This window comes from Mastigoproctus giganteus, chromosome 2 (genome assembly GCF_048544385.1).
Source record: "Mastigoproctus giganteus isolate SK-2022 chromosome 2, ASM4854438v1, whole genome shotgun sequence".
Lineage (NCBI taxonomy): Eukaryota > Metazoa > Arthropoda > Arachnida > Uropygi > Thelyphonidae > Mastigoproctus > Mastigoproctus giganteus.
In genome coordinates, this window is record NC_143576.1 from 28,808,615 (window position 1) to 28,835,675 (window position 27,061).

Sequence of the window (27,061 nt, forward strand, 5' to 3'; positions counted from 1 at the left end):
ATTCAGTGTCAGCACTATTAAAATTGGTGGTTGTGCTGGTGGCTATTGTTAAGAGGCTGCAAGCTGCTTAAAATCTCAGAACTGATTTAACAATGTCATTAAATTTGTGTAAAAAATTGCATGAATTTAATGACAATAAAGCTATGGAATTTAACTGTTACAGGCATTTTCAAACCACATAGAAAATAAGAATAACTTTTTGCCCAAGTATGTCTTTAGTGCCAAGGCTACCTTCCATATAAGTGGTAATGTAAACAGGAACAAAAACAGATTTAAGAAGCTGAACCTTTTTAAATCATATCAATAAAAAGAGAGACCAGGAATGAATGTGTTTTGAGCTGCCAGGAGTAATGCATTGAGTCATCTTCTAATAATATTTAGTGTATTTTTAATTATTTCTTTTAATATATTCATGGTTGAGTTTGAACTGATCTACTTGATATTCACAATATGAGTGAGCTTGCCAACTTCTGGACCACAGAGCTAGGAATAACTGATTCTCTGTATGACAAAATGAATATACTGTATAGTGATATTTCAAACTTTTATGATTAACTGAATCAGATAACATTACATAATAAAACACGCCTGCGTGCTCTGGATTCATAATTTATTTATTTTTGTTAAACAGAGCATTAAAATTATGATAAATGAATTAGCTTTCGGCTGGGTGGCAGCCTTCATCAGATTAAAATACTTTGAATGGCAGTTAGAATAGAGATGCACTGCCAGGATGGTACGTGAGACACGTGGTTAATTGTTTGTTGATGTTTGTGGCTGTGACGTATGGTGGTGACGTGGCCAGCGTTTGTCTATGGACAGAATTACTGTTTCTGTGATGGGGTTAAGTTGACAACCACTGTTCCTGTTCAACGAGGTATCCGAGCATTTTATACTTAACGATTCCAACCAGGTGCGCCTTAGGTAATGGTGGGACTTGTCTACAACCACGACATCGCGGTGTGGGTCGATGTCGTGGTGGGTTGCCCAGACATGCTCGGCAATAGCTGAGTGTTCTACATCCGCCAAACGGATCGCCCTTTTATGTTCTGAGAGGCGTTTCTCGAGACGACGACCAGTCTCTCCAAAGTAGCAGCTCGTGCAGTCACGGCAAGAGATGCGATAGACCACACCACTCTGTAGAAGGGTGGGGACAGGTGTTTTTATGTTGGAAAGGAGAGAACGCAGTTTCTTGCCTGGGAGTTGGATGCACTTCACCCCATGCGATCTTAGGATTCTACCGATCTGCTGTGACAGGTTGGGGTAGTATGGGATGAATGCCCTCGTGGAAGACTCGTCACTGTTGGCGTTGCTGTTGGTCGTCACGTTGTCGCGTGCTTGTAGATCACATCTGTTAAGGACATCGATGGGGTAGCCACACCTCGTAAGGTCTACTTTGACTCTGGTAATCTCTTTGCGCCTTTCATCTGCAGAGCTGGAGTGTGTCCAGGCGCGAGTTAGCAAGGTTCGGGCGGTTGAGAGGAGGTGGCCCCGTGTGTGTGTGCTGACTGGAAGTTGGTAAATTCTCTGTACATGCTTAAGCAAATCTACATCCTTCCTAAAATGAGGCCTCCAGACCTGTACGCAGTACTCAAGGCATGGCCTGACTATTGCCTTATACAGAGGGACAATCACCTCCTTTTCCCTGCTAGCAAAATTCCTGTATATCATTGACAAAACCCCATGACCTGTTCTTGTAGCCTGTCTGCATTGTTCAGAAAATTCATATCTGACTGCACAATTACTCCCAGGTCTTTTTCATTTTCTATCACCCTAAGTTCAAAAGTGACACTAACAAGTTTCATTTAGCTTACCAATTCTCAAACTTTAAATGGTACAAGAGCACTACAGCTTAGAAGACGCATTCATATTTGAAATTATCATTTAACATGGGAGTGGTTGGACTGGACCTGGCAAGTGACTTGAGAGAAAAAGTTTTTTTGGTTGAAGATTAATGACTGAAATTTTCTCTGCCCTCCTAAAAAATAATATAAAATCATTTATTGCCATCCAATAAAGTAAGAGAAATAACTGGTACAGCCAAGATAGAGTGGGCTTACATAAATTAAGTAAAAATAATAACATATAAAAAGAGAAAATGTGGCTTCAATTAAACTTCCATCATGTAGTACGATGTCTTTTGGGGTTATGATGGACATCACGCCGAGATCCAATCGTCCTTAAATTTCAAGGATACAGCTCTAAAACGGTGTTCGCAGGTTGGCTGCTAGATAGTCCATTCGACTGAACCTATTGGTAACTCTCCAGGAGGCTTCCAGATTAGCTAGTGTATAATCTCTCTGCCTCTACTCTGCCAGATAGTGACTGGAGAGAATCCGAGTAGTGTATATGCAGGAGGGGGCATTGTCAAGGAAGTGTTATGCCAAGGAGCTGGGTATATTCTTTCAATGTGTATGCCATATCCAAAAATTTCATTGCTTCATAGAACATGTCCTCACCACATTTTCTTACTACTGAATACACCATGAATTGTTGAACTAATAGAACAAACTTATCTGTGAAAAGATCTGACCTCCCAAACACTTCCTCGTTCATTTCACAAATATACTTAGTCTCAATTCTAATCTCAATGTTGTCCATTTTCACTTACAGTCTGCCAAACTCTATGTACTTTTCTGACAGAATCCCAGTTATTGGTTGATTCAAACACTGCTCATCTCAGTTGTCTGCATTATTCACTGTATGATTTTCGTTTAGCTTCAAAGGTGATATTCATGCATATGTACATTCTGATATTCCCTGTCAAAGACTTGGTAATTTGTAATCTCCTCTTTTCAATTTTCTCTGGCTAAAGATCTCTCTACCACATTCTGCAAAATCCATCTATTGCCTCTATCATTCTCCAAACTCCACTAATTGGAACTCTTTGACTTCCTCTCCTCAAAACTCTACTTTCTGCAGTCCAACTTTCCTAACAGTGAGGTAATTTTCTTTGGCGATTTTAATGTTAACAACTCCAGCTGGCTTCCATTTTCTAATTACAAAGACCCAGTTGGTCATTTCCATTTATTTGTATACACAATTATTACATATATATATATATATATATATATATATATATATATATACAATATTTACAAGAAGATATATGTACAATCAATTTTATATGCATTAACATTCTCGTTACACATATATGGTCTGCTGACGAGGCTAGTGGGAGCCAGACGTGTTCAAAAGCCACTAAGTGGATTTTCTTATTTATTGATTTGAAATTAGTTTTTCTAAAACTTTTGATTTAAATTTAGTATTATAGCATTATTTTGTGTTTTTCTGATTAATCTGGTGTATTTATTCTTTACTCGGTCTTGTAATTGATAAAAGTATTGGTAGGGTATTATATCCACATGTTACGAGTTGCACTCCGCTGAACGAGAAGTTTTTTAGCCATATATAGCCGCTTTATTGACCAATTGATACATCAAATTATTTCTATAAGTAGCTTATAGACCTAGTCAGAATCATTAGTTTATTTTGAATTGAGACAGTGAGATTTGGAAGTTAATTAATACTTAAGTGTCCATAGATTTATCGTTCGTAACTTGCGCCATTGTTATACGATACAACGTATATCTTGAACTAGATAGCGTTAGTATAGTTTAATTGACAAACTTCGTTGTCAATTAAATTGTACTTTTAACTAAACACATATAACGACTTAGATTACAAACAAAACATAATTAATACATAACTTGATATGGAAATTATATAAACAGAACTCGTAGATAATATTGATACTGAAAAATATATATAGCGTTATAACTGTGTTGGGATACAAGTTTAGGGTTATAATTTTGTACTGAAATTTAAATTTTATTGAAATTAAATCGAAATCATGACTCAGACCAGAGCAGCAAAGCAAAAGGCTCATGCTAATGGGAGTGCTGTGGCTCAGCACTCCCATTCTTGAACAATCTGTTCGAGAATGGAACTTGTGTGTTTATGCATGTACCCTCCTAAAAAAACACACACACATGCATAAACACACAAATAGGTCAAAATTTTTACAAATAGGTCAAAATTTTTGCATATGCATATTTCCTACACTAATTAGTTGAAAATTTTAATTCTAATTTCTAATTCCATTAACAAATAAGATGTTTGATATTCATTCTTAACACTTTCACTGCCAAATGTATCATGGAGTATATCTGTTATGATGATGACTGTAATGCACTATTGTATGCTTGAGGCAGTATCAGAAGGTTAATTTCAGGGTTCAAATATGAAAAGTTTCCCCATAGAATTAAAAGTATTTCTGCTTAGATCTATGGTAAATGTACTGATGACCTTAGCAAGCTCCATAGTGATCATCCTCAGTATCTTCCCATTCCATTTCACCCCAATTAAAAGCAAGGATTTGCAGATTAGTAGCACAGTCACAATGGAAACAAAAAGCACCACAGAAAGAAAATAGAAACTTTTTATTTGGATCTATGAATAAATGTGCCAATGACTTTAATGACACACTGGTGGTGAGGAAGGGGTTGGGAGCAAGAGAATTTCAGATTTTTCTCAATATCTTGTGGTTAAGTCTGACTTTAATTGATAGAAAGGAACTTGAGGCTATCAAATGGTGGCCTCAAGTGCCAGTGGATCAGCAGGAATAAAAATCAGACCCACTATTTGGCATTGACTATAAATGCTTTTCTTGCTTCAAAGCCAAGAGATTGACACAAAAATTGTTTTGTTTCAATATCTTCAGCTTCTCTCTCTTATCAAAACATTGCTTAGTTTTTGATGCTGACAGCTTGCAGCATCCATATTTCTTATGAATATAACTGATTTTAACATACAATGTTATAATAGCAAATGATAAATCAATTTCTGCACCTTTAACTAGTAATAACCAACAAAAAAAAAATAAATAAATAAAAAAAAAATACTCTTAACTATGGAGGCGCCTCCGTAGCCAGGTGGGCAGGAGCAGCAGTGCGTAGCACACACTCTTCTTGATTAGACCGGGGTTCGAGCCTGTGACCACCAAATACGGAGGATGTGGAAAGGTCAGGGAATGACCACCGCATATCCCCGGAGCAATATGGCCTTAGTTGCTAATGCTCCTAAAAACCAAATAACAAACAAACAAACAAACTTAACTATGGCAGAATCAATACTGCCAGATTAATCAATGATTATACAAAGAGTATCAATTAATAACCTCAGCAGGGCAGGATTAAACCTGAAGCTATATACCAAGATCTTACCCTCTTCCTTTAGTGATCCTAGAATCATAAATAAACCAAACAGTTTATTTATGATTCTAGACAGTTTATAAACCAAATAATATAAAGAAGGCATTGTTTTATGATCTTTCTTGAACTTTAAGCTTCTATTTATAGATCAAATATATTTTTAAACAATTCTACCTGGTAGTCCATTTGCCAAAACGATTGACATCAGCTTCATTTAAGTCATAAGTTGGTTCACCATTCATAATCCAATCTGCTATATATCTTCCAGCTCCTCCAGAATGAATTATTCCATAACTAAAGAAAAGGATGAAATTAAGAATTCACTTCTAAGCATTTTGACAATTTGCTAATGTTCTTCATTGAGTTTCTTGTCTTGTTTTAAGTAAGTCAGAGCAAATTTGACCATAGCTAGATTCACTTCAGTTTGTTTAGAATATACTGAAGTGAATTTTCCATTCTTTAGAAAACTGAAATGATTGATTTCACTTCCAAAGAATGGAAAAGTGAAATAAATATCAAAAAGAGTTATATACTAGTAATACCTTAATAGGCAACAATCCATTCATTTAAATATATATAATGAAAGTTTGGTTAACCCTGATGATGAGTTTACAAAAGATCTCCTTATAAGTCCTGAGTTGTCTTAATCTGTTTGTAAGTGAGTGGGACGCGTGTAACACCATTATTCCTGATCAGTTTACATCAGTTTTAAATGTTACTATTTACTAAGTCATATTAAGAAGGCACCTACTCTTTAATTTAGAAAAAAAATAAAAAGATAAAATGAAGTTACATGCTATTTACTTTTAGTCATCTCAAGGAACATAATGAGTAGGAATGTAAATTTTTCACAGGAAAAAAAGTTGAAATTTAGAGGAATTTTGCAGGCCAAAATTTGTACATCTTTTAGGTTTCCAAACAATTAAATTCTTGTTGGATCCATGTAAGTGCCTCAAAAAAGAAAAAAATATATATACAAATTGAATTTTGCTACACCAAATTACATACAGTTAAATTCTCTTCTTTTATACTTTGCCAATTGTCTCATAGAACATCAATGTATATCAAAAAATATCACTCTACATCAGTACTGTTCACTGAAATTTACAAATGTCAGAGCACTACATTTGAGTGGTTGGAAAATCACTCATTTTGGGAAAACCAGAATGGAAATGAATTGTTGGTGGCATGTAATTAATTCCACAGTTTGTGCATAGCACTGATATCTGGCTTTTATATCTTTGTCGAACATGATATTGTCTATGTCACTTGCAGAAATATCTAAGGATTTCAGTTGATTAGGTGCAAAAACTCGAAATGCTTCAAAAAAGCTGTTTTACTGGCAAAATCTTTTTTTTCCCCCCACTAAAAAGATTGTGTAGTTTTTTTGGAAGAAATGTTCCTACATTAATAGGGAAAACAGCTACTGTGTCACATCTTTACCAATAACGTGTTCAGGATTTCACCCCTCTGCTCAACTTATCATTAGAAATAACCGGCTACTGAAAAGAAGAAAATCTGCACATAACCATTGAAAATTAAGTGCAACCTCATTTTTTATTTTTATTACCAATCTCCCTTAAGATCTGTGATCCACTAGGATCCCTATTAGGGGGAAGGCACCAAAGAACATTTTGTTTTATATTATATAACTTTGCTGTCATGTTGAAGCTTGTAAAAGCTACCAGCATGGAATATACAAGTCCCTTCCCCAAACAAAATTTCTGGATTTTCTACTAATCCCAAATATCACAGGTGTGTGTGTGTGTGTGTGTGTGTGTGTGTGTGTGTGTGTGTGTGTGTGTGTGTGTGTGTGTGTGTGTGTGTGTGTGTGTGTGAGAGAGAGAGAGAGAGAGAGAGAGAGAGAGAGAGAGAGAGAGAGAGAGAGATATCTTTCTGCTGCTTTTCACAGCAGAAAGATGTTTTTATGAAACTAGAGTTATAGAAAGTAGGAACTGTTATAACATTTACTTGTTCCATAAATAAAACAATTACATATGCATATTTTCTACATGAAGAAAAGTCTCTATTATCAATTTCTTGTTTTATGTCCTACGAGTATAACAAATTCCACATACACAATTAACAAAGTATAACTGTGTATGTGGAATTTGTTATACTTTGTGTATCAAAGTACAGTAAACCCCCGCTATTCGTGGGGGTTACGTTCCTGAGAAATGTTGCGAATACCGAAAACGCGAATACTGAGTTATGGCTCCCATAGTAATAAAGGGGTTCCGTTCCAAAGTATGAAATAAATAAGAAAAACTAGTCTAAAATTTTGTCTATGTATGTATTATACGTACCTTCATAATATGACTATGTACATAGACAGTGCATAGTGCAAGCATATAGCATCGAAATGAAAATAAGAAACAATTTAATATTAAATGTAATATTTATTAGAAATTTCAAACAAATCTTTCAAACCAGCGCCTTTGCTAGCAAAAAAACTTATCCCGTCAGTGCTATCACCAGTTTCGCTAAAGTGTTGATAAAGGAGTTTTGCTTTTTCACGAATGATGAGTGAACTTAATGGAATTTTATTTTGAGTTCGGTCTTCTATCCACAGATTTAAAGCTTTTTCCATTTTTTCTAATTTAACATCACGAGTTACAGAGCAAATTTTTTAAGCAATTAGCGCGTTTTCACGGACACTATGGCGGATTTTTTCTTCCGATTTTTTGATTGATCGTACCGTTGACTCATTGATTTTATAATGCTTTGCCACTGAGGAGACACTTTCACCATTAGAAATTTTGTCTAATAACTCAATTTTATTTGCTAATGTCATCACCTTCTTTGATATTTTCACATTTCCCTTGTTATTCTTAGCAATAATTTTGTATGAGTAAAAAAAGAACTTGTCCACAATAAAGTCACTTTCTTCCATTAACACACTCGAAAAAGTCTGTTTTAAACTGCAAAACGGTAGATTTATCACTTTTATAAGCATATCAGTTTATAAATTGATAAATTTATTCAATTTATAAGCATATAAATTAAAAGCAAATGATGAAACCTTCCATGACAAGCGCATAACACATACTGAACAAGGATTAGCGAGAAACATCCACGCTCGTGATTTTGTCACCCTTCTTCCCCACCCACTGAGTGCTATTTTGACCAGGAAAGATAACTTTAGCCACGCCCATGTTTTTTTATGGCGGAAAATATTCACAGCGCTTTAAAATTCACATTTTTTTAGGTTTCATTTTATATTAAATCAGCGATCGCGAATACGCGAATACAGATACCGCGAATAGCAGGGATTTACTGTATAACTAATTGTGTATTAAAAAGTTTGGGGTCTGAGCTTTGTATCTTGACACTGTGGTGTCATAACAATTTAAGACTTGTTGTAACATGTTCAGTTACCCACCTAAACAAAGTAACACATGAATCACCCATTTATGCAGTCAGTCTGAGTTAGTGTGCATTGCATAGAAGGTGTTTTGTGTGTTTCACAACTGCATTTTAAAATGTGTGATTTTACTGAACAACACATTTGCATCAATAGAAGCGAAAACATATTAAAAATTGCTTTTGAAGAAGATGCTGTTTGACACACATTTCAGTGGTTTGCAAAGTTTAAAAAGGGCTGCTTGTCTCTCGGAGATGATCTCTCCCTCTGGCCACACATCAACTTCAAAAACTAATGATTCAATTGTTTGTGTTTGTCAGCTGATTATCACTCACGAATGCAACATGTTTCAGTCAGGTTTGTGGTTTTCAAAATTCACATTTTTTGAAAACCAATGCTCTGGAGGTGCTGCTGATCAACACTTAATTTCTTCTATTGTTACCAGAGACAAATTGTAAATGGGTCTTTGTTTCCTAGCAGTCACTAGCAAACAAAGACCCATTAAAGTCCAAGGTTAAGGACTACATTTCTCCAAGGCCCAAAAAAACAAAACAATCTTAATCAAATGCAAAGTTTGTGCTTATCGTTTTTTAACACATTAAAGCATTAGCATTAGCATTGGGCATATGATGCAAGAAAGCAAGCTTATACAGCATCAGCCAAAAAAAAAAAAAAAAAAAAAAAAGATAAAAAAATCTTCCTATTTTACCCATCCATTTTCTCAAAATGTTTGTCTAGTTCTTCCTTGAATTTATTCAAGCTATCAACTTCCACAATGAAGATGGAAGTTTGTTCCAGCAATCAGCCACCTGCTGGCTAAACACAAATTTCTGCACATCTATTCTGCAACTACCTTTCCTCAATTTGAATTTATGCCCCCTCAAGTACATAACCAGAGCAAGAGGAAGAATCCCATCAGCACTGAGCTTGCTCAAACCACTCAAGGCCTTATACACCTCAATCAGATCACCTCGCTGGTGGCTAACCTCCAGATGCTGCAAATTGCAGCATCTGTAGATTAAGCACCTGCAAGTATTGTTAGATAGGTATTATTTAGTTTAGGTATTCTTTATTATGAACTTGTCTTTCATGGTCAAGCAGTGAGCCAGGAATATTGTCAACGGTTTTATGGCAACTGCACAATGCTGGTTGGCAAAAATGGCCAGAAACATTTTTGGAAGTGAGACACTAATGTTCTTAAAGAATTTGAAAGTGTTTTTTTTTTTTTTTTTTTTTTTTTCCCTTGTTAGTTGTTGGCGCATCAGCTTCTATGGCCATAATGCACCTCCTAAAGTTTTTTTGCATTTTACTGTGATCCAAGCCCAAGGCGGGAATCGAACCCGCGACCTTTGGGTTGCCAGGCAGGCACTTTATCTACCTGGCTAGCCCGGTTGGCTTGAAAGTGTTTCTGATTTAGCCTTGAGGTGAGAAGCTGCTTCATCTTTGGACAGTAAACCTCCAATGAACTAGTTCAAATCACTTTTGGGTGTTTTGTAAAGGTGACTACAGTGGTCTCAGACAGTTTTTAAATTCTATACAGCGGGACCAACTGATGATGTTACCAACAGAAACTTCTAAATGGAAAGCATTCAAGGAATTACTTGGAAGCTACTAGGTTTTTTGTTCCAAACTAAGAAATATCATTCAAGGTTTAGGCATAAATGGATGTTAGATGAACTAATGACACTAATGGCAGAGAAGAAAATGTATGGGATGCATATAAACTAAAAAGTGACACAGAAGCCTATGGTAGACATAAGCTGGTCTGTAATCAAGTCACAAAGGAGGTTAGACAGGTGAAGGGAGATTACAAGAAATCCTTGGCAAAACATGCAAAGAAAAATAACAAAAAGTTCTTTACCTATGTAAACTATAGAAGGAAGGCGGATAAATCTGATTGCCTCACTTGATATCGATAGTTCCACTGTTGATGATCCTGCTCTGCTAGCTGACAAAGTGAATGAGTATTACACATCTCCATTCACACATCAGAAGATATTCAGGGAGGGGAATACCAGAAGTTCATCAAACTCTGGCAGGGAGCTAAATGATTTTGTAATAACTGAGGGCACAGTGGAGGAGAAATTGTTGAAGTTTAACATAAGAAAAGCAGCTAGGTGGATGGGATCTATCCAGTTATATTAAAGGAGGCGGCAAAGAAAGTAAGCAAACCCTTAGCCATAATTATGAGAACTTCTTGGGACTCATGGGAGTTCCCAATGGATTGGAGATATACAAATGTGTCAAAAATTCACAAAGGGGGATCAAAGGGTGTTAGTTTAACTTCTGTTCCAGGGAAATTAATGAAGTTTCTGGTTAAAGAAGTAATGCAGGACCACCCAGAAAAGACTGCAGTTATAGTTCAGACACAGCATGGGATTGCTAAAGGAAAGTCTTGTCTGACCAATTTGATTGGATACTATTGATGCAGTCACAAAGGAACTGGATGCAAAAAATAATTTTGATATCGCATACTTGGATTTTAGGAAAGCTTTTGATACTGTTGTACATGAAAGACTACTGTACAAATTGCAGCAGTATGGTATTAAGGGCAAATTGCTGTTATGGATAAAGGGTTGGTTGAGAGAAGAGACAGAGAGTGGTAATCACTGGACACTGCTCTTCGTGGACTAATGTTGAGTCCCCAAAGTTCGGTGCTGAGCCCATTGTTGTTTTCTGTATTTATTAATGATATTGATGAAGGTATATCAATTTTAATGTCCAAGTCTGCATACGATATAAAGGTTGGCAGGGTTGTTAATGACACTAATGGCAGTACACTACTGCAACAGGATCTAGAAAAATTGAGCAGATGGACTGAGAGGTGGCAACTGAATTTTAAGATTGACAAAAAAGTACTGCTAATAGGTAGCAGTAATCCCAGAGTGTTTGGCTGAAACAAGAAGAAGAAATGAATCACTTATAAGTTTATCAAGTGGAAATCTGCTGTACACCAATGGAAACAGTGAAAGGAGTGAAAGGGGAGTTAGCTGTCTGGTCCATAAATATTTTAAAAACAACATTTTGGAATTCAAATGTACATCACCAAGGGTGTCAAGACTAATACTCAAGATTTCTAAGAGGTACAAGCTAAAGTTTATAATGATTTATGCACCAACATCGAGCCATGATGATGAAGAGGTTGAAGAAATGTACACCGAAATTGAGTCTTCTAGATGAGCAGAAAACCCACTACACTATTATTATAGGGGACTTCAATGCTAAGGTTGGAAAAGGACAAAACAGCGCAGAAAGGGGAACTATAGGAAATTTTGGAATTGGTGAAAGAAATGAAGGAGATGAAAGACTTGTGGAATTTGCAGAATCTCAAGGACTGTCAGTAATGAACACTTTTTTCAAGAAAAGGGTGAACAGAAAGTGGCAATGGAAGGGTCCAAATGGATTAACTACTAATGAAATCAACTTCATCCTCACTAACAGAAGATATTTTGTGAATGATGTTACTGTCCTGAATAAGGTAAATGTTGGAAGTGATCACAGAATGGTAAGATGTACACTTGATATAGATGTAGGAAAGGAAAGGAAAAAACTGACTTGAGTAAATAATACAAAGGTCTTTGAGATAACAGAAGAGGAGAAAAAGCAGTATGTACTGGAACTTAAGAACAAGTTTGAGCTTCTGCGGACTGCTCATAACCAAGATATTGACGAGGAATATTATAACTTTCTGAAAGTGATAAAGCCCAAGAAACCTATAGGGAAAAAGAAATCCAAAGAAGAAAAAATCAGTCAAGAAACGCTTGTCGTGATGAACCAAGGAGCAGGGGAATGATGCCAGCAGTGGGGAAGATGGATTGCAAAGTAGCAACACATACGACATACCCAATATTCTTCCTGATGAGGTAGAACTTGCATTGAAGAAAATGAAGAATCAGAAAGCCCCGGGGGAAGATGAAGTTACTGTACAGTTGTTAAAATTGGGAGGAAGAGACATAACACAAAAACTGGCAAGGCTCTTCACAAAGTGCAGCAGAAAAGGAGTGACGCCTAAGCAGTGGAATAAGGCGATCATAGTTTGCTGCATAAGAAAAGAGATAAATCAGAAATTAGAAATTATAGACCAATTAGCTTGTTTCTATAATTGGTCTATAATTGGAAATTATAGACCAATTATCTTGGAGAAAGCAAATGAATATAAAACACCATTATGCTGGCATTTGTGGATTATGAAATGGCATTTGACTCCATACAGCATAAGGCAATGTTTCGGGCACTGGAAAGACAAGGCACAGATACCCCATATATTATGATTTTGAAGAAAATATATGAGAATGCTACTTCCTTTATTAGACTAGACAAAGACAGTAGGAAATTTAAAATTGAGAAAGGAGACACAATATCTCCGAAGCTGTTTGCTGCTGCCCATGAGGAAGCTTTCAGAAGATTACACTGGTCGCAGAAAGGACTCAATGTGAACGGAGAGTACCTAAACCATTTACGATTTGCAGATGACATTGTGGTCATAAGCCACAATCCCAAAGAATTAGAGGAAAAATCCTAATCAGTTATGCACAGTTAGTAAGGATTTTTGACTAAAGATGAATATGGCTAAAACAAAAGTAATGATGAACAAGTATGCCACAGAAAGGGAAATAATGATTGAAAGGAGCAATAATTGAAAAGGTGGAGTCATATACTTATCTGGGACAAGTTATTAGCTGTAATAATGATAAATGGCTGGAAGTCAAGAGAAGAATAAATTTTGGATGGATATCATTCAGGAAATATAGTCACATACTGAAGAGCAATATCCCAGTTTGTCTGAAACGTAAAATAATGAACCAATGTATACTCCCCACCATGACTTATGGAAGTGAAACTTGGGCACTCACCAAAAGAATGGAAGAGAAGCTGAGAACTACACAGCAGAGAATGGAACAAATTATATTGGGAATCAGACTGTTAGATAAGAAGAGAAACACATGGATTAGGCAGCAAACTCAAGTAAAGGACATTCTTATCAAAACTAAAGAACTAAAATGGTCTTGGGCAGGACACATAGCTCGAAGACATGATGAGAGATGGACTAAGAAAATAACAGAATCCAAATATCCAAGAGGAGCTAGAAGAAAACCTGGAAGACAAAGGCGGAGATGGATAGATGAAATTCATGAGTTGGATGGCCAGTGCTCAAAACAGAAGGAACTGGAAAGTTGCTGGAGAGGCCTTCATCCTGCAGTGGTTGAAAATGGCTGATGATGATGAATCCCAGAGTGACATAACTGTGTGGTACTACACACAGGGTAAGTTTTCTGCAGACAGTCTGCAAGAGTAGCTTGTGGTGTCTTGTCAATGATATGCAGGAATTTTTGCTAGCAAGGATAAGGAGGTCATTATCCCCTTGTTTAAGGCAATGGTCAGGCCACACCGTGAGTACTGTATACAAGTCTGGCAACATCATTTTAGGAAGGATGTAGAGCTGCTGGAATGAGTACAGAGAAGGGCAATGAGATTGGTGAATGGAACAACGGGTTGCTCTTACAAAGAAAGTCTTAAGCTCTGCAAATTGCAATGTCTGGAGATTAGGCACCTGCGAGGGGATCTGATTGAGGTGTATAAGGTCTTGAATGGTTTGAGCAAGCTCAATGCCAATGGGACTCTTCCTCTTTCCCAGATTAATGACCTGACAGAACATAAATTCAAATTGAGGAAAGACATTTATAGACATATTTGTCTTCAAAAGAATCTAGTCAGTGCTATGGAGATACCAAAATTTGCATACTGTCATTGTAAGGAACTGATCTCATCACTGAATCCAGGTTTAAATAAATAAACTTATGTGTATTCTTTACTGAGAATTCAGTTACGTTCACATTAAAAAAGTAACATTCGCCATCATGGTCTTCTGGCTCCCTTCATGTCATGGATAAATGCAAATGGCATTGACTTTTTCCTTGTTCACCCATTCATGTAATAGTAATAGAATTTGCCATACAGGCAAGGAATCCATAGGCTTTTGCTGCACTGGTAAAAAAAAAAAAAAAAGAAGTAGATAAGAAAACACAAATTATACACTTTCCTCCTTCCACAAGTAACTATCCAGTTGACATTTGAATTTATTAAAACTGTCAGTCTCAACTACCTGTGAGGGCAACTGGCTAAAAGAAAAGTTACTACAATCTAATCAAAATTCCACTCTCATTCATTTTACTAATCCCTCTCAGAGCCTTATAAACCTCAATCAGATCATCTCTGAAGTGATTAGTTGCGAAGATCTGTAGCATCCAAAGACGAGCAACTCACATGGAGCGTTGCCCGTCTTTGGACCCTTTCAAGACGCTCAATGTCTTTTTTCAGATGAACTCTCATTTTATTGAGATTTTGTTGTTTCATTGAAAAAAGGTAGAGTAACAGCATGTTTTCTACATGTTCAGTTAATTTTGTCAAGCAGTATATTACATTTAACTTGTACCTGTTGTAGGCTTCGGTACTTTTCATCGCTCTGTAACTGTCCCATGCTATCTTGTTCTGCTCTATTTGATCAGCCAGTTCTGCATTTTTTCTTTATAAGTATTCCATACTTCAAATGTATTTGTCATCCCTCAGCATGTTCACAGATGCCATATAGCACATTAAACTGTCAAAGTGCTCTCTTCTGAAGTTAAAACCCATGCCTTTACCTTTAACTACTGCAATATCTTTCTTCATCTTCCAACTGATGACTGCATGATCATTTCCTGACAATGGTTCCTCTCCTTTAAGCCCTGTTATGTCATCTGACCAAACCATTTGAACAAGCATTACAAATAATGTGATACCTATGCCTTATTATGGTCACATCACCGAGTAGACAGCCAAAGCAAAACTGGTAAATTTTCAAAATATCTGTCATAATAGTTATGAAAGAGCAGAGATCACTTCCTGACAATGGTTCCTCTCCTTTAAGCCCTGTTATGTCATCTGACCAAACCATTTGAACAAGCATTACAAATAATGTGATACCTATGCCTTATTATGGTCACATCACCGAGTAGACAGCCAAAGCAAAACTGGTAAATTTTCAAAATATCTGTCATAATAGTTATGAAAGAGCAGAGCACAGTAGAATTTGTTGGAGTGATTTTTTACACTTGCAAAGCAATGAATGTATTTCAGTAATTCGCTGGATCTTATCTGAAAAGAATTTATGATAAAATAATTAAATTATGAAATAACAAAGGCATAGATATATTGAAACAATTACATAAATATGAACGTATTTATGTAATTTATGTAATCATTATATAATATCGGTGTTTAGATACACCATAGACACTCTTAAAAAACTACAAAGTAGTTGTTGTGGGCATCATTTGCTCTTTCTCATATTGTGCTCTGCCTTCACGACGAGTTGCCATGATACTGCACTATCTCAAATAAGTAACGCTTCACTAATAGAGAAGACTATTGTTACTTATTCTCAGTGAGTACCACCACCCAGACATGTTTCAAGGCTATTGGCCTATCATCAGTGGGTGGGCAGGTACCCTAGTATTGCGGACATGACTTATTATGTAATCATTATGTAATTATTTATGTAATCATTAGACCCAATAATGGGACTAATGAATTCTGGGAAACTACACTACTAACATTAGTCCAAGAAGCACAGCACCCATTGATAACCACTCTTTGTCTTTTTTTCCAAAGCAGCAATTTTCCTCTAAAGCCACACTGCTCCAATTTGTACAACAGTCTTTTATGTCTACAGTATCAAAAGCTTTTCTGAAAACTGAGTAGACCATGTCAGATCTACTCAGATTTTTGCATCTGGTTTCCTTTGGTACTGCATCCAAGAATCCAATCAGATTGGTTAGACAAGATCACAACTTAAATCTATGCTGTGACTGCAGTTTAACTGCATTCTTGTCTCGACAATCCTGCATTACTTTTTTACCATTGGCTCCATTATTTTCCTTGGAACAGAAGTCAAACTAACAGGCTGTAATTACTAATTTCACACTTTGATCCTTCCCCCCTCTTATGAATAGGGGAGGTATTCACACATCTCCAATCCAACACATCTCCTTCTGAAACCAAGGCTGCTCTCATAATTATGGCCAAAGACTTATAGCTCTTTTGCTACTTCTCTTAATATAATTAGACAGATCCCATCAACTCCAGTTGCCTTGTTTACTTTCAGTTTCAACAGTTTCTCTTCCACTCTCTCCTCAGTTATCATAAAGTTGTTTAGCTCCATATCAGAATTTGAAATACACTTCTGACATCCCCATCCCTAAAAAATTCCTAATGTGTGAAAGTAGATACAAGGTATCTATTCATCCTACTTAAAATGAGGCCTCCAGATTTGTATACAGTACTCAAGGTGTGGCCTGACCACTGCCTTATACAAGGGGATAATCACCTCCTTATCCTTGCTAGAAAAACTCCTGTATATCATTGACAAGATACCATGAGCTACTCTTGCAGACCATCTGCACTGCTCAGAAAACTTCATATCTGCCTGCACAATTACCACTAGGTCCTTTTCACTCTCTACCACTGTCAGTGTAGTACCACACAGTTGATATATTACTCTGAGGTTACTGCTTCCCATATGCAGTACTTTACATTTGTCAATGTTAAACTTCATTTGCCACCTCTCAGTTTTAATCTTTGATTTTAAATTGTTTTTTTCCGCTTTTCTTATAGTAATTAGTCTTTTTTTGTAGTTGTATATTCAACATGGCATCAACAAATTTCTTTAATGATGTATTATTATGTTTTATCATTATTCTTTAATTATGCATTATTATGTTTCATCATTATTCTTTAATGATGTATTATTATGCTAATACTACATTTATCATATTTATAATGTTCAGTATATATATTTAGCTTAATTTAATAAAATCTTTAAAAAATTACATTCTATTTAACAGCATGAAAAAAAAAAAGCATCAAAATGTCAAAAAAAAAAAAGCATAACACATTAAGTGTATAAGTTTTCAACTTATTTATTAATCATTGTTTCATAAACCATGCAAAAAAAAACAACTGAATATTCAATGTTAAGTAGGAAAATATTGACGAAATATGTAAAACAGTCTGCAATAAGCAGTCTGGCTTAAAACATTTTCCTGTTTTCAGTGCTCTTTAAGGTTAGTCCCCTAGAAAGCATTATAACAGGAGCTTGCTGTATATTTAAATGTCCTTGTGCCATATGTAAGAATGCATATGAATGCCAGATAAAGATTTATAACTAATATACACACTTTAAATGACAACTGCTTATAATTAAATCCAGAAAAACTATTTACAGATATTGATACAGCATATATACAAATAACATCACAAGCCTTTATCTATGATATACTTAAGGAAAAAATAGCAGAAACAGCATTCCAATTCTATTTGTTATTTATAGAGCACATTATCAATTGACTTTACCCAAAGCCAACTGCCATCCACAGATTTGGTATATCAAGAAATGGTCCAATTAAAGGGATAAGGTCAGGAGTATACATTATAGGACCTGAAACAACGGTCTGAATATTTGCTGTCTTTAGGACTGGAACCAGATCCATAGCAACCTCCAGATTGCTATTTATTCTATCTAAATCAGGTTGAAAAAGTTCTTTGCCAAATCCTAAAAAAAGCATAAAAAAAAAATAATAATGCAATGAGTTTCAAATGCTGCAACACACATTACTGGTACATAATTATAAATTATTTACAAATGTAGTGAGGAAAACACATGTGGTTGTGTTTTATATATATACATATACACTGATGAGCCAAAACATTATGACCAGCGAGTCATTATGCAAATTGAAGCAACTGCAGGTGAACTATGGCAAGTGTGCAGGTCGGGACTCGGTATTAAAAAACACCTGATACTGAGCTCCGTTAATTAGTGTTTACTATTGTTCTTCAAAAGGGAAAGGCAGCAGACTTAAGTGAGTTTCACAAAGGCCAAATTGTAATGGCCAGACGACTGGGTCAGAGTATATCTAAAATGGCATGGCTGGTGGGGTGCTCATGGTCAGCCATGGTTAGTACCTACTGAAAGTGGTCCGAGAAGGGGGAACCCATAAACCGCCAGCAAGGTGTTGGACAACCACGGCTCATCAATGCTTGAGGTGAGCGAAGGCTGTCCCGGATGGTATGTGGAAACAGAAGGGTGACTGTGGCACAACTTGCCAGTAATTGAATTTCCTATTGTGACACAGGCTAAAGTCCTAGGGGTGGTCACTAACCATAAGCTGAGTTTCCTTCCACATCTACAATACCTAGGGGTCAAAACTAAAAGATTTTCAGCTGCAATCATGAGGATCTCTAAAAGCAACTGGGGACTCTCCAACAAAAGACTCTCTCTGTATTATAAAGCCGTTTTCATCCCCATTGTGAACTATGCAGCAGGAGCATGGTTTCACCGGATTCAACGAGTACACATGAAAATCAAGGTCAACTCCATTCAACGTGCTATCCTCCTGGCCACGCACAGATTATGCCGAACAGTGTCTACAGCTGCCATCCAGGTGATAGCTGGAACTCTGAAGCTTGATCTATTTGTAATCTTCAGAGGGCTTAACTTCAGAATTAAAAAGAAAATACCAATGAAGATACAGGGCCTAGAACTAAATCTCAATGCTGACCCCAAAGCAGAAAGAGCTCGCTATTATAACGAACTCGTCAACATTTGGCAGTCTAGATGGAACACCTCACACACAGGCTCCGTTACCAGAAAATTCCTCCCTGATGTCATTTTCACAACCTTGAAATGGTAAAGACCTGGCTTTCCCTCACCTTGGAATCCTCCTACTTGGTTACCGGACACAGGTCCCTCAACGAAAAGTTACATCTACTGGGTTTGCTAGAGTGCTGTTTCTGCGGCAGGTCAGAGAATTGAAAACATCTTCTTTTCGAATGCAGGTTGTACGATGACTTAAGAACGACCCTGCTGCAGGCTGTGCCAGGTATCTCAGAACAGCAACCAGAGCTTCTACTACAAACACCTGACAATCTAAAGGCATTCCAATCCTATACATCCCAAGTCTTTGAGTGCAGGAAGCAGAGCTACATAGTTGTAACTGCACCTAACAACACCTCTTCAGTGACTTAAGGGTTCTATATTCGCATGCCACCATCTTCTCCTTTTTTTTTTTTTTTTTTTTTTTTCCCACATACTGTCTGGAGTTCACACTCTAGTAGTTTTATTCATTTTCAACATGGACCTGTACTTGTTAACTAAGTCCTCTAATCTTCAATTCTTAATGTCATTAGGGCCAACATGTACAACAGTATCACCCTTTGTGCCCTTCAAAGATGATATCTGCTTTACAATTTTGTCAACTTTTGCCCCTGGTAGATAAACCCTGGTCCTATTCCGCCTATCCTTTTTGCACAATATGTTTCCCATCTTCCTGAGAATAGAGTCACAATAACTAGCTCCTGCGGGACCAGTACATTCTGCCCTGAAAGTTGCCACTGTGTTGCCTAATGGACAAGAGTGAGCTCTGGCATTGAGTTGGGCAGCTGCAAGTTTGATGGTCCCCCATTTTAATTCCTTTGAGAACATCTGCCCTACTCTTCAAATTCTCATAGACCCCCATCAGAACGCTGAGTTGGCATCTAATTTCTTGACACTCTCTGCACCTAGCACACACAAAGATATGCTCCTTGGCTAGATCATGTCCTACTCCAGAAAGTCTGCAAACATTTTCAAGTTGCACATTTTTTTAGGCTGTGATGCGTTGGTGAATCACCTCCTTCGGTTCTTCCCCGAGCCACAACACTCCTGCTATTTTGTGCACATTGCTTTGCTGTTCTAGTTTGGGGCATGATTTCTGTTTAAATACAATGTAATTAATTAACAAAAAATTAATGAGGTTAATAAATTTAATTGATTAATTGACTATACTATACTATACTAAGTTAATGCAGTAATATGTATTCCACTACATGTTTTACGTTATATCTTAGCTATCAAGGTTTAGATATATATTTTATCAAGTTACGCTATACCGTAACAATCACAATGTTAAATTAGTCTATCCTTAGCTAAATAGAAAAGATATATGCCCAAAAAGTGATTAAACCTTCAAAATACTTATTTATTACAATTAAAACCCTACTATTCTTCTGCGATACTGATTACATACTACTATATTTCCGTCAAATCACCAATACGATAGTAGTATGTGTAGCAAGTTGTAACTTACAAGATCACTAGCTAAATTTAAAAATAAGCTAATGAATGCTAATAAGTCTATTTAATATTAAAACACAAATTAATACATTATTTAATCAAAAATACGATAAAATTTCTAAGAAAACTTATCTGTTTACAGGAGTTCCAGAAGTCTACGTCTTCACACCTCCACCATTGAATTACCATCCACTATAATTGCAGAAAACGACATTTTTTCTGAAATTTATGTAGAAAAGTTTGTGTCACCAGACGATGTTTATGATTTTCTCTAGAGTCATCACTATTCTTTCACCAAAAAATGAACATTCTGACGAAATCAATCCAAAAGTAACCAAAGATACGTGGAATGACAAGAATATATGTTAATGTTAATAATTTGATTATTGAAGTTGAAAATGAAATTATTAAATTTCTAATTGACTTTCTGAATAGATTAGAATTAAGTGGATTATTTCCACATATCTCAAAATTGAAACCCAGAGCAACTGTGATGTTACTAAGAAATTTAAATGTTTCCCAGGGGAAACTAAATTAAACAAGGTTAATTGTTTCAGTAATATAGCATTAGCTGAGGCATGTAATGCAACAAAGCAAGCTTATACAGCATCAGCCAAAAAAAAAACTTACAATTTCACCCATTCGGTCACTCCAAATGTTTGTCTAGTTCAGCCTTAAATTTATTTAAGCTATTAACTTTCACAACAACAGATGAAAGTCTGTTCCAACAATCAACTACCTGCTGGCTAAAGGCAAACTTCCACACATCTATTCTACAACTGTCTTTCCTCAATTTGAATCTATGCCCCCTCAGGTTCTTAATCTTAGCATTGGAAGTATCCCATCAGAATTGGGCCTGCTCAAACCATTCAAGACCGTATACACCTCGATCAGATCACCTCCAGGTGCCAAGTCTCCAGATGCTGCAATTTACAGAATTTAAGCCTCTCCTGGTAAGAGAACCCCTTTGTTCCATTCACCAATCTTGATGACCTTCTCGGTACTCGTTCTAGCAAATCTACATCCTTCCTAAAATGAGACCTCCAGACCTGTACGCAGTACTCAAGGTGTGGTTGAAAACCCAATGGTTTTCAACCGGGTTGCTGTGGCACCTTAGGGTGCTGCAACAACATTCCAGGGGTGCCATGTAATTTGGGTTTAAGTAACTTAATCTTATTTTTTTTTTTATTTATACATTTATTTCATTATAAAAAGGTGTATGGTTCTTTTTAATTTTGTGGTGATCTATAATTGATGTTTATTTGGTACCTCTATATAAAGAATAAAATTATATATATACAGGGTGATTCACTACCAGTGTGACAAACTTGCAAGAGGTGTAGGGGGCACAAAGACGAACTGGAATCACATAGCATTGCAGGGTCCGAAATGCCTTCATCATGCAGTAGAGGACATTGAATGGGAGGTTGCGGGAACAGCGATCCCGCTAGAAGTCAGCATTTGCAAACCGTTTCTGTTGAAGAAGCCAAGTAGCAAAAGTCCTCCGGAGTGGATAATCCGCAGGCTACAATGACTGGACGCGTTGCAGATGGTACGAACTCATTTGGTTTGTTGACAGTATCCTCCATACGGTGGATTGGGAAATACCCAATCGTTGGCCTATCGCTCGAGTACTCATACTCGGATTGCCTTCTGCAAGACATAGGACCTTCTCCTCATTGTCTGGCGTCCTCGTCGTTCGCTCTCGATTCTTGATACCTCTCGTGAAACAACCAGTCTCACGTAACCTTCTGTGCACACGTGCGAAAATCGTATGATGAGGAGCACGCCTGTGCAGGAAACGTTCCTGGTACAAGCGCAGAGCAGCACGCCCGTTACACTCCGCAGCTCCATAAGCGAGGTGCATGTCGGCCAGTTCAACATTTGAATACTTGTCCATCCTATACATATATACACATATATACATGGTGATTCACTACCAGTGTGACAAACTTGCAGGAGTTGTAGGAGGCACAAAGACGAATTGGGATTACATTGCATTGCAGGGTCCAAAATGCCTTCGTCATGCGGTAGAGGATGTTGAACAGGAGGTCGCGTGAACAGCGATCCCGCTGGAAGTCAGCATTTGAGAACCGGCTCCCGAGGCATTAGGATGGACGAGTATTCAAACGTTGAACTGGCCGACACGCACCTCGAGTATGGAGCTGCGGACTGTAACGGACGCACCGCTCTGCTCTTGTACCAGGAACGTTTCCCGCACAGGTGTGCTCCTGATCATACGATTTTCGTACGTGTGCACAAAAGGTTACGTGAGCCTGGTTGTTTCACGAGGGGTACCATGAATCGAGAGCGAACAACGAGGATGCCAGACAATGAGGTGAATGTCCTACATCTTGCAGATGGCAATCCGAGTACGAGTTCTCGAGCGATAGGCCAACGGTTGGGTATTTCCCAATCCACTGTATGGAGGATACTGTCAACAAACCAAATGAGTTCACATCATCTGCAACGCGTCCAGTCATTGGAGCCTGCGGATTATCCACTCCGGAGGACTTTTGCTACTTGGTTTCTTCAACAGAAACTGTTCACAAATGCTGACTTCCAGCAGGATCGCTGTTCATGCGACCTCCCGTTCAACGTCCTCTACCGCATGACGAAGGCATTCCGGTACCCTGCAATGCTATGTGATTCCGATTCGTCTTTGTGCCCCCTACACCTCCTGCAAGTTTGTCGCACTGGTAGTGAATCACCCTGTATATATATATATCTGTCTACACACACACACACACACACACACACACACACACACACACACACACACACACACACAGAATCGGATCTAACAGGCAGAAAATTGAGTAGGGGTCCCACAAAATAAAATAACCAAAAACCACTGTCTTATACAAAGGTATAATCACCTCCTTGTCTCTGCTATCAAAATTCCTATATATCATTGACAAAACTCCATGACTTTCTCCAGCAGCCCGTCTGCACTGCTCAGAGAATTTCATATCTGACTGCACAATTAACCCCTGGTTTTTTTCATTCTCCACCTTCCCAAATGTAGTACAACACAGTTGGTACGTTTCTCTGGGGTTACTGCTACTCATATGCAGTACTTCATATTTGTCAATGTAAACTTCAGTTGCCACTTCTCAGCCCATCTACCTAACTTTTCTAGATCCTGTTGCAGTAGCATTCTGTCTTTACTATCATTAACACCCTACCAACCTTTGTATCATCTGCAAACTTTGACATTAAGCCTGATATACCTTCATCAATATCATTAATAAATAAACAAAATAACAATGGGCCCAGCACCGAACCCTGGGGGACTTCACTAATAACATTAGTCAGCAGTGTCCATTTATTACCACTCTCTGCCATCTCCCACTCAACCATCCCTTTATCCATTGCAGCAACTTGCCGTTAATGCCATACCGCTCCAATTTGTACAGCAGTCTTGCATGTGCAATAGTATCAAAAGCTTTCCTGAAATCCAAGTATATGATATCAAAATTATTTTTTGCATCCAGTTCCTTTGTACAACAACTATTTAGATTTGGAAATTATTATTGGCCAAAGTGCAGGCAGAGAGTTTCACTTCCTTGGATTGACTTAACAACATCTAACACAACTCTTTCTTTTTATTTTAGGTGACAATTTCCTATTTGCTTGCATTCTGTGCGACAAACAACAAAGTGCAATAACAAGCCCTGTTTCGTGATTGTCCCTATTTACCACAGCCTGTCTTTAGCCATGGACAATTATATGTGACAATGTCCTGAGCATTCATTATAATATTTTTAGTTCAAATAATACAAAAAAAGGAACAGAACTGTAAATGTATATAAAAGGTGCTGTAATATTTCCCCACATGTTTTGACAGGTTCCGACTTGTTTATATAATGCTGTAATGTCATTATATAGATGATGTTTTATACATATTTTAAGAAATACATTTTAAGTCGGGAAAATTATTTATTACTTTGTGCAGTATTATAATTAAGGTAATTTTAATGTGACAAAAATCAAAAGTATAACACCAACACTCTCTTCAAACATGTATCAGCAGTAAAACTCAATAGCTTTAGGCAATAATACTTATGTCTCTTGAATATGACTGACTGTTTTCTTAATCTCTCTTCTATTTCAACTCATATATGGTTAATTCTCAAGTTACTGTAGGAAAAAAAATAAATACATAAAATAATCCAAGAGTAAGTGTGTGATTCATTTTATTTGCACAAAAGGGAAGAAATGATTGAAAATGGTGTACTTCATAATTAGCATTAGTAGAGATATACGATGCAAAAAAGCAGCCAAAAAAACCGTCCCATTCCCCCTCCATTCATTCCAAATGCCTGTCCAGCTCAGCCTTCAATTTATTTAGGCTACCAACTTCCACAACAAAAGATGGAAGTCTTTTGACTGAAAACTTGAAGCCTGGCCACAAGCAGCCACTGTGTTTGTATTTATGCACCTCTAATTTTTGCATCCCATTTCATTGTGAAATTTACAACAGTCCTCATTCCCTTTCCCCTATAAACTCAGTGTCTCAGAAACCTCAATCAAAAATATCTGGAATATACGCCAATGAGCCAAAACATTATGACCACCTATCTAATATGATGTGGGTCCTCCACATGCAGCCAAAACAGCTCATACCCGGCGAGGCATGGATGCTACAAGATTTCTAAATGTGAATTGTGGTATCTGATACCAACATGTAACCAGCAAATCCTTTAATTCCTGTAAGGTCCAAGGTTGAGATGCCACAGATTGGAGTTGCTGTTCCAATACAAACCTCATATGCTCAATGGGATTGATGTCTGGAGAATTTGGATGCCAGGGCAATACCTGGGAGCCTTCCGCATATTCTTCGAACCAGTCTCAAACAATCCAGGTGGTGTGTCATGGCCCATTATCCTGCTGAAAGATGGCACCGCCAGAGGGGAAGACCATTGCCACAAAAGGGTGTACATGGCCAGCAATGATGTTTGGGTAGGTGGTAGACATCAGAATGCCCGGCACATGGAAGACTGCACCCAGGGTATCCCAGAAGAACATCGCCCAAAGCATGACACTGCAGCCACCCACTTATTTTCGTCCCACGGTGCATCCAGGGCCCCATCACTTCCCCAGGTAAACAATGCACATGAACCTGGCTGTCCACATGGTGCAACAGGAAAGGTGATTCATCAGACCACACAACCATCTTCCAATCACTCAAGGTCCAGTTTCGATGCTCGCGTGCCCATTGTAGGCGCTGTCGCAGGCATACCGTGGTTAGCATGGGCACCAGAGTGGGCCTGCGGCTACGCAGCCCCATTTTCGGCAGCGCTCAATGTTTGTTTGTTATTTGGTTTTTAGGAGCATTAGCAACTAAGGCCATATTGCTCCGAGATATGCGGTGGTCATTCCCTGACCTTTCCGCATCCTCCGTATTTGGTGGTGACGGGCTCGAACCCCGGTCTAATCAAGAAGCGTGTGCTACGCACTGCTGCTCCTTCCCACCTGGCTATGGAGGCGCCTGTGCTCAATGTACTGTGTGTTGTGACACATTACTCCCATCACCAGCATTCCAATTACCAGCGAGTTGTGCCACAGTCACCCTTGTGTTGCCACATACCTTCGCTCACCTCGAGCATCGATGAGCTGTGGTTGTCCAACACCTCGCTGGCGATTCATGTGTTCCCCCTCCTCGGACCACTTTCAGTTAGTACAAACCACGGCTGACTGTGAGCACCCCACCAGCTGTGCCATTTCGGATATGCTCTGACTCAGTCATCTGGCCATTACAATTTGGCCTTTATCAAACTTGCTTAAGTCTGCTGCCTTTCCATCTGAAGAACAAGAGTAACACTGATTAATGGAGCTCAGTATCAGGTGTTTTAATACCGTGTCCCAACCTGTGCATGTGCCGTAGTTCACCTGCAGTTGATTCGATTTGCATAATGACTCGCTGGTCATAATGTTTTAGCTCATCGGTGTAAACCCAACCTGAAAAGTATACTTTCCAACCAAAAACTAGCATCTTCATAATCTCTCCTCATATAAGCATCCCTCCACTACTCTCACCCAATGAGTTCCCCCTCTTTGGACCCATTCAAGTTCAGTCTTTCTTTATATGCAGACCTGAACATGATACACCAAATGCAGTCTCGTTGCTGACTTGTATAATACAATGGTGTGCAAAATTTAAGAACCAGTCAGGTTTTCACCTGTAGCTTCTCATAGGAGTGACCTGGATATGGGAAAAGCATACCAAAGGAACCTCGTGAGGTACAGAAATGATGAAGGAAACAACACTGACACAACATCATCATTTATTCGTTCCGCTATTCCATGGGTCGATGTATGAAGCCTCGC

General features: G+C 37.8%; 1 protein-coding gene across 1 annotated transcript in view; it reads right to left on the reverse strand.

Annotated features, from left to right (window-relative positions):
• The window catches only part of LOC150089238 (dimethylglycine dehydrogenase, mitochondrial-like), a 220,916-nt gene that overhangs the window by 65,830 nt on the left and 128,025 nt on the right, over positions 1-27,061 (reverse strand). The window contains exons 8-9 of the mRNA XM_090388493.1: positions 17,968-18,166; positions 5,388-5,507 (exon numbers count right to left, since the gene is read on the reverse strand). Of these exons, the coding sequence (XP_090244619.1) occupies positions 5,388-5,507; positions 17,968-18,166 (319 nt within the window). The remainder of the gene's footprint in view (positions 1-5,387; positions 5,508-17,967; positions 18,167-27,061) is intronic.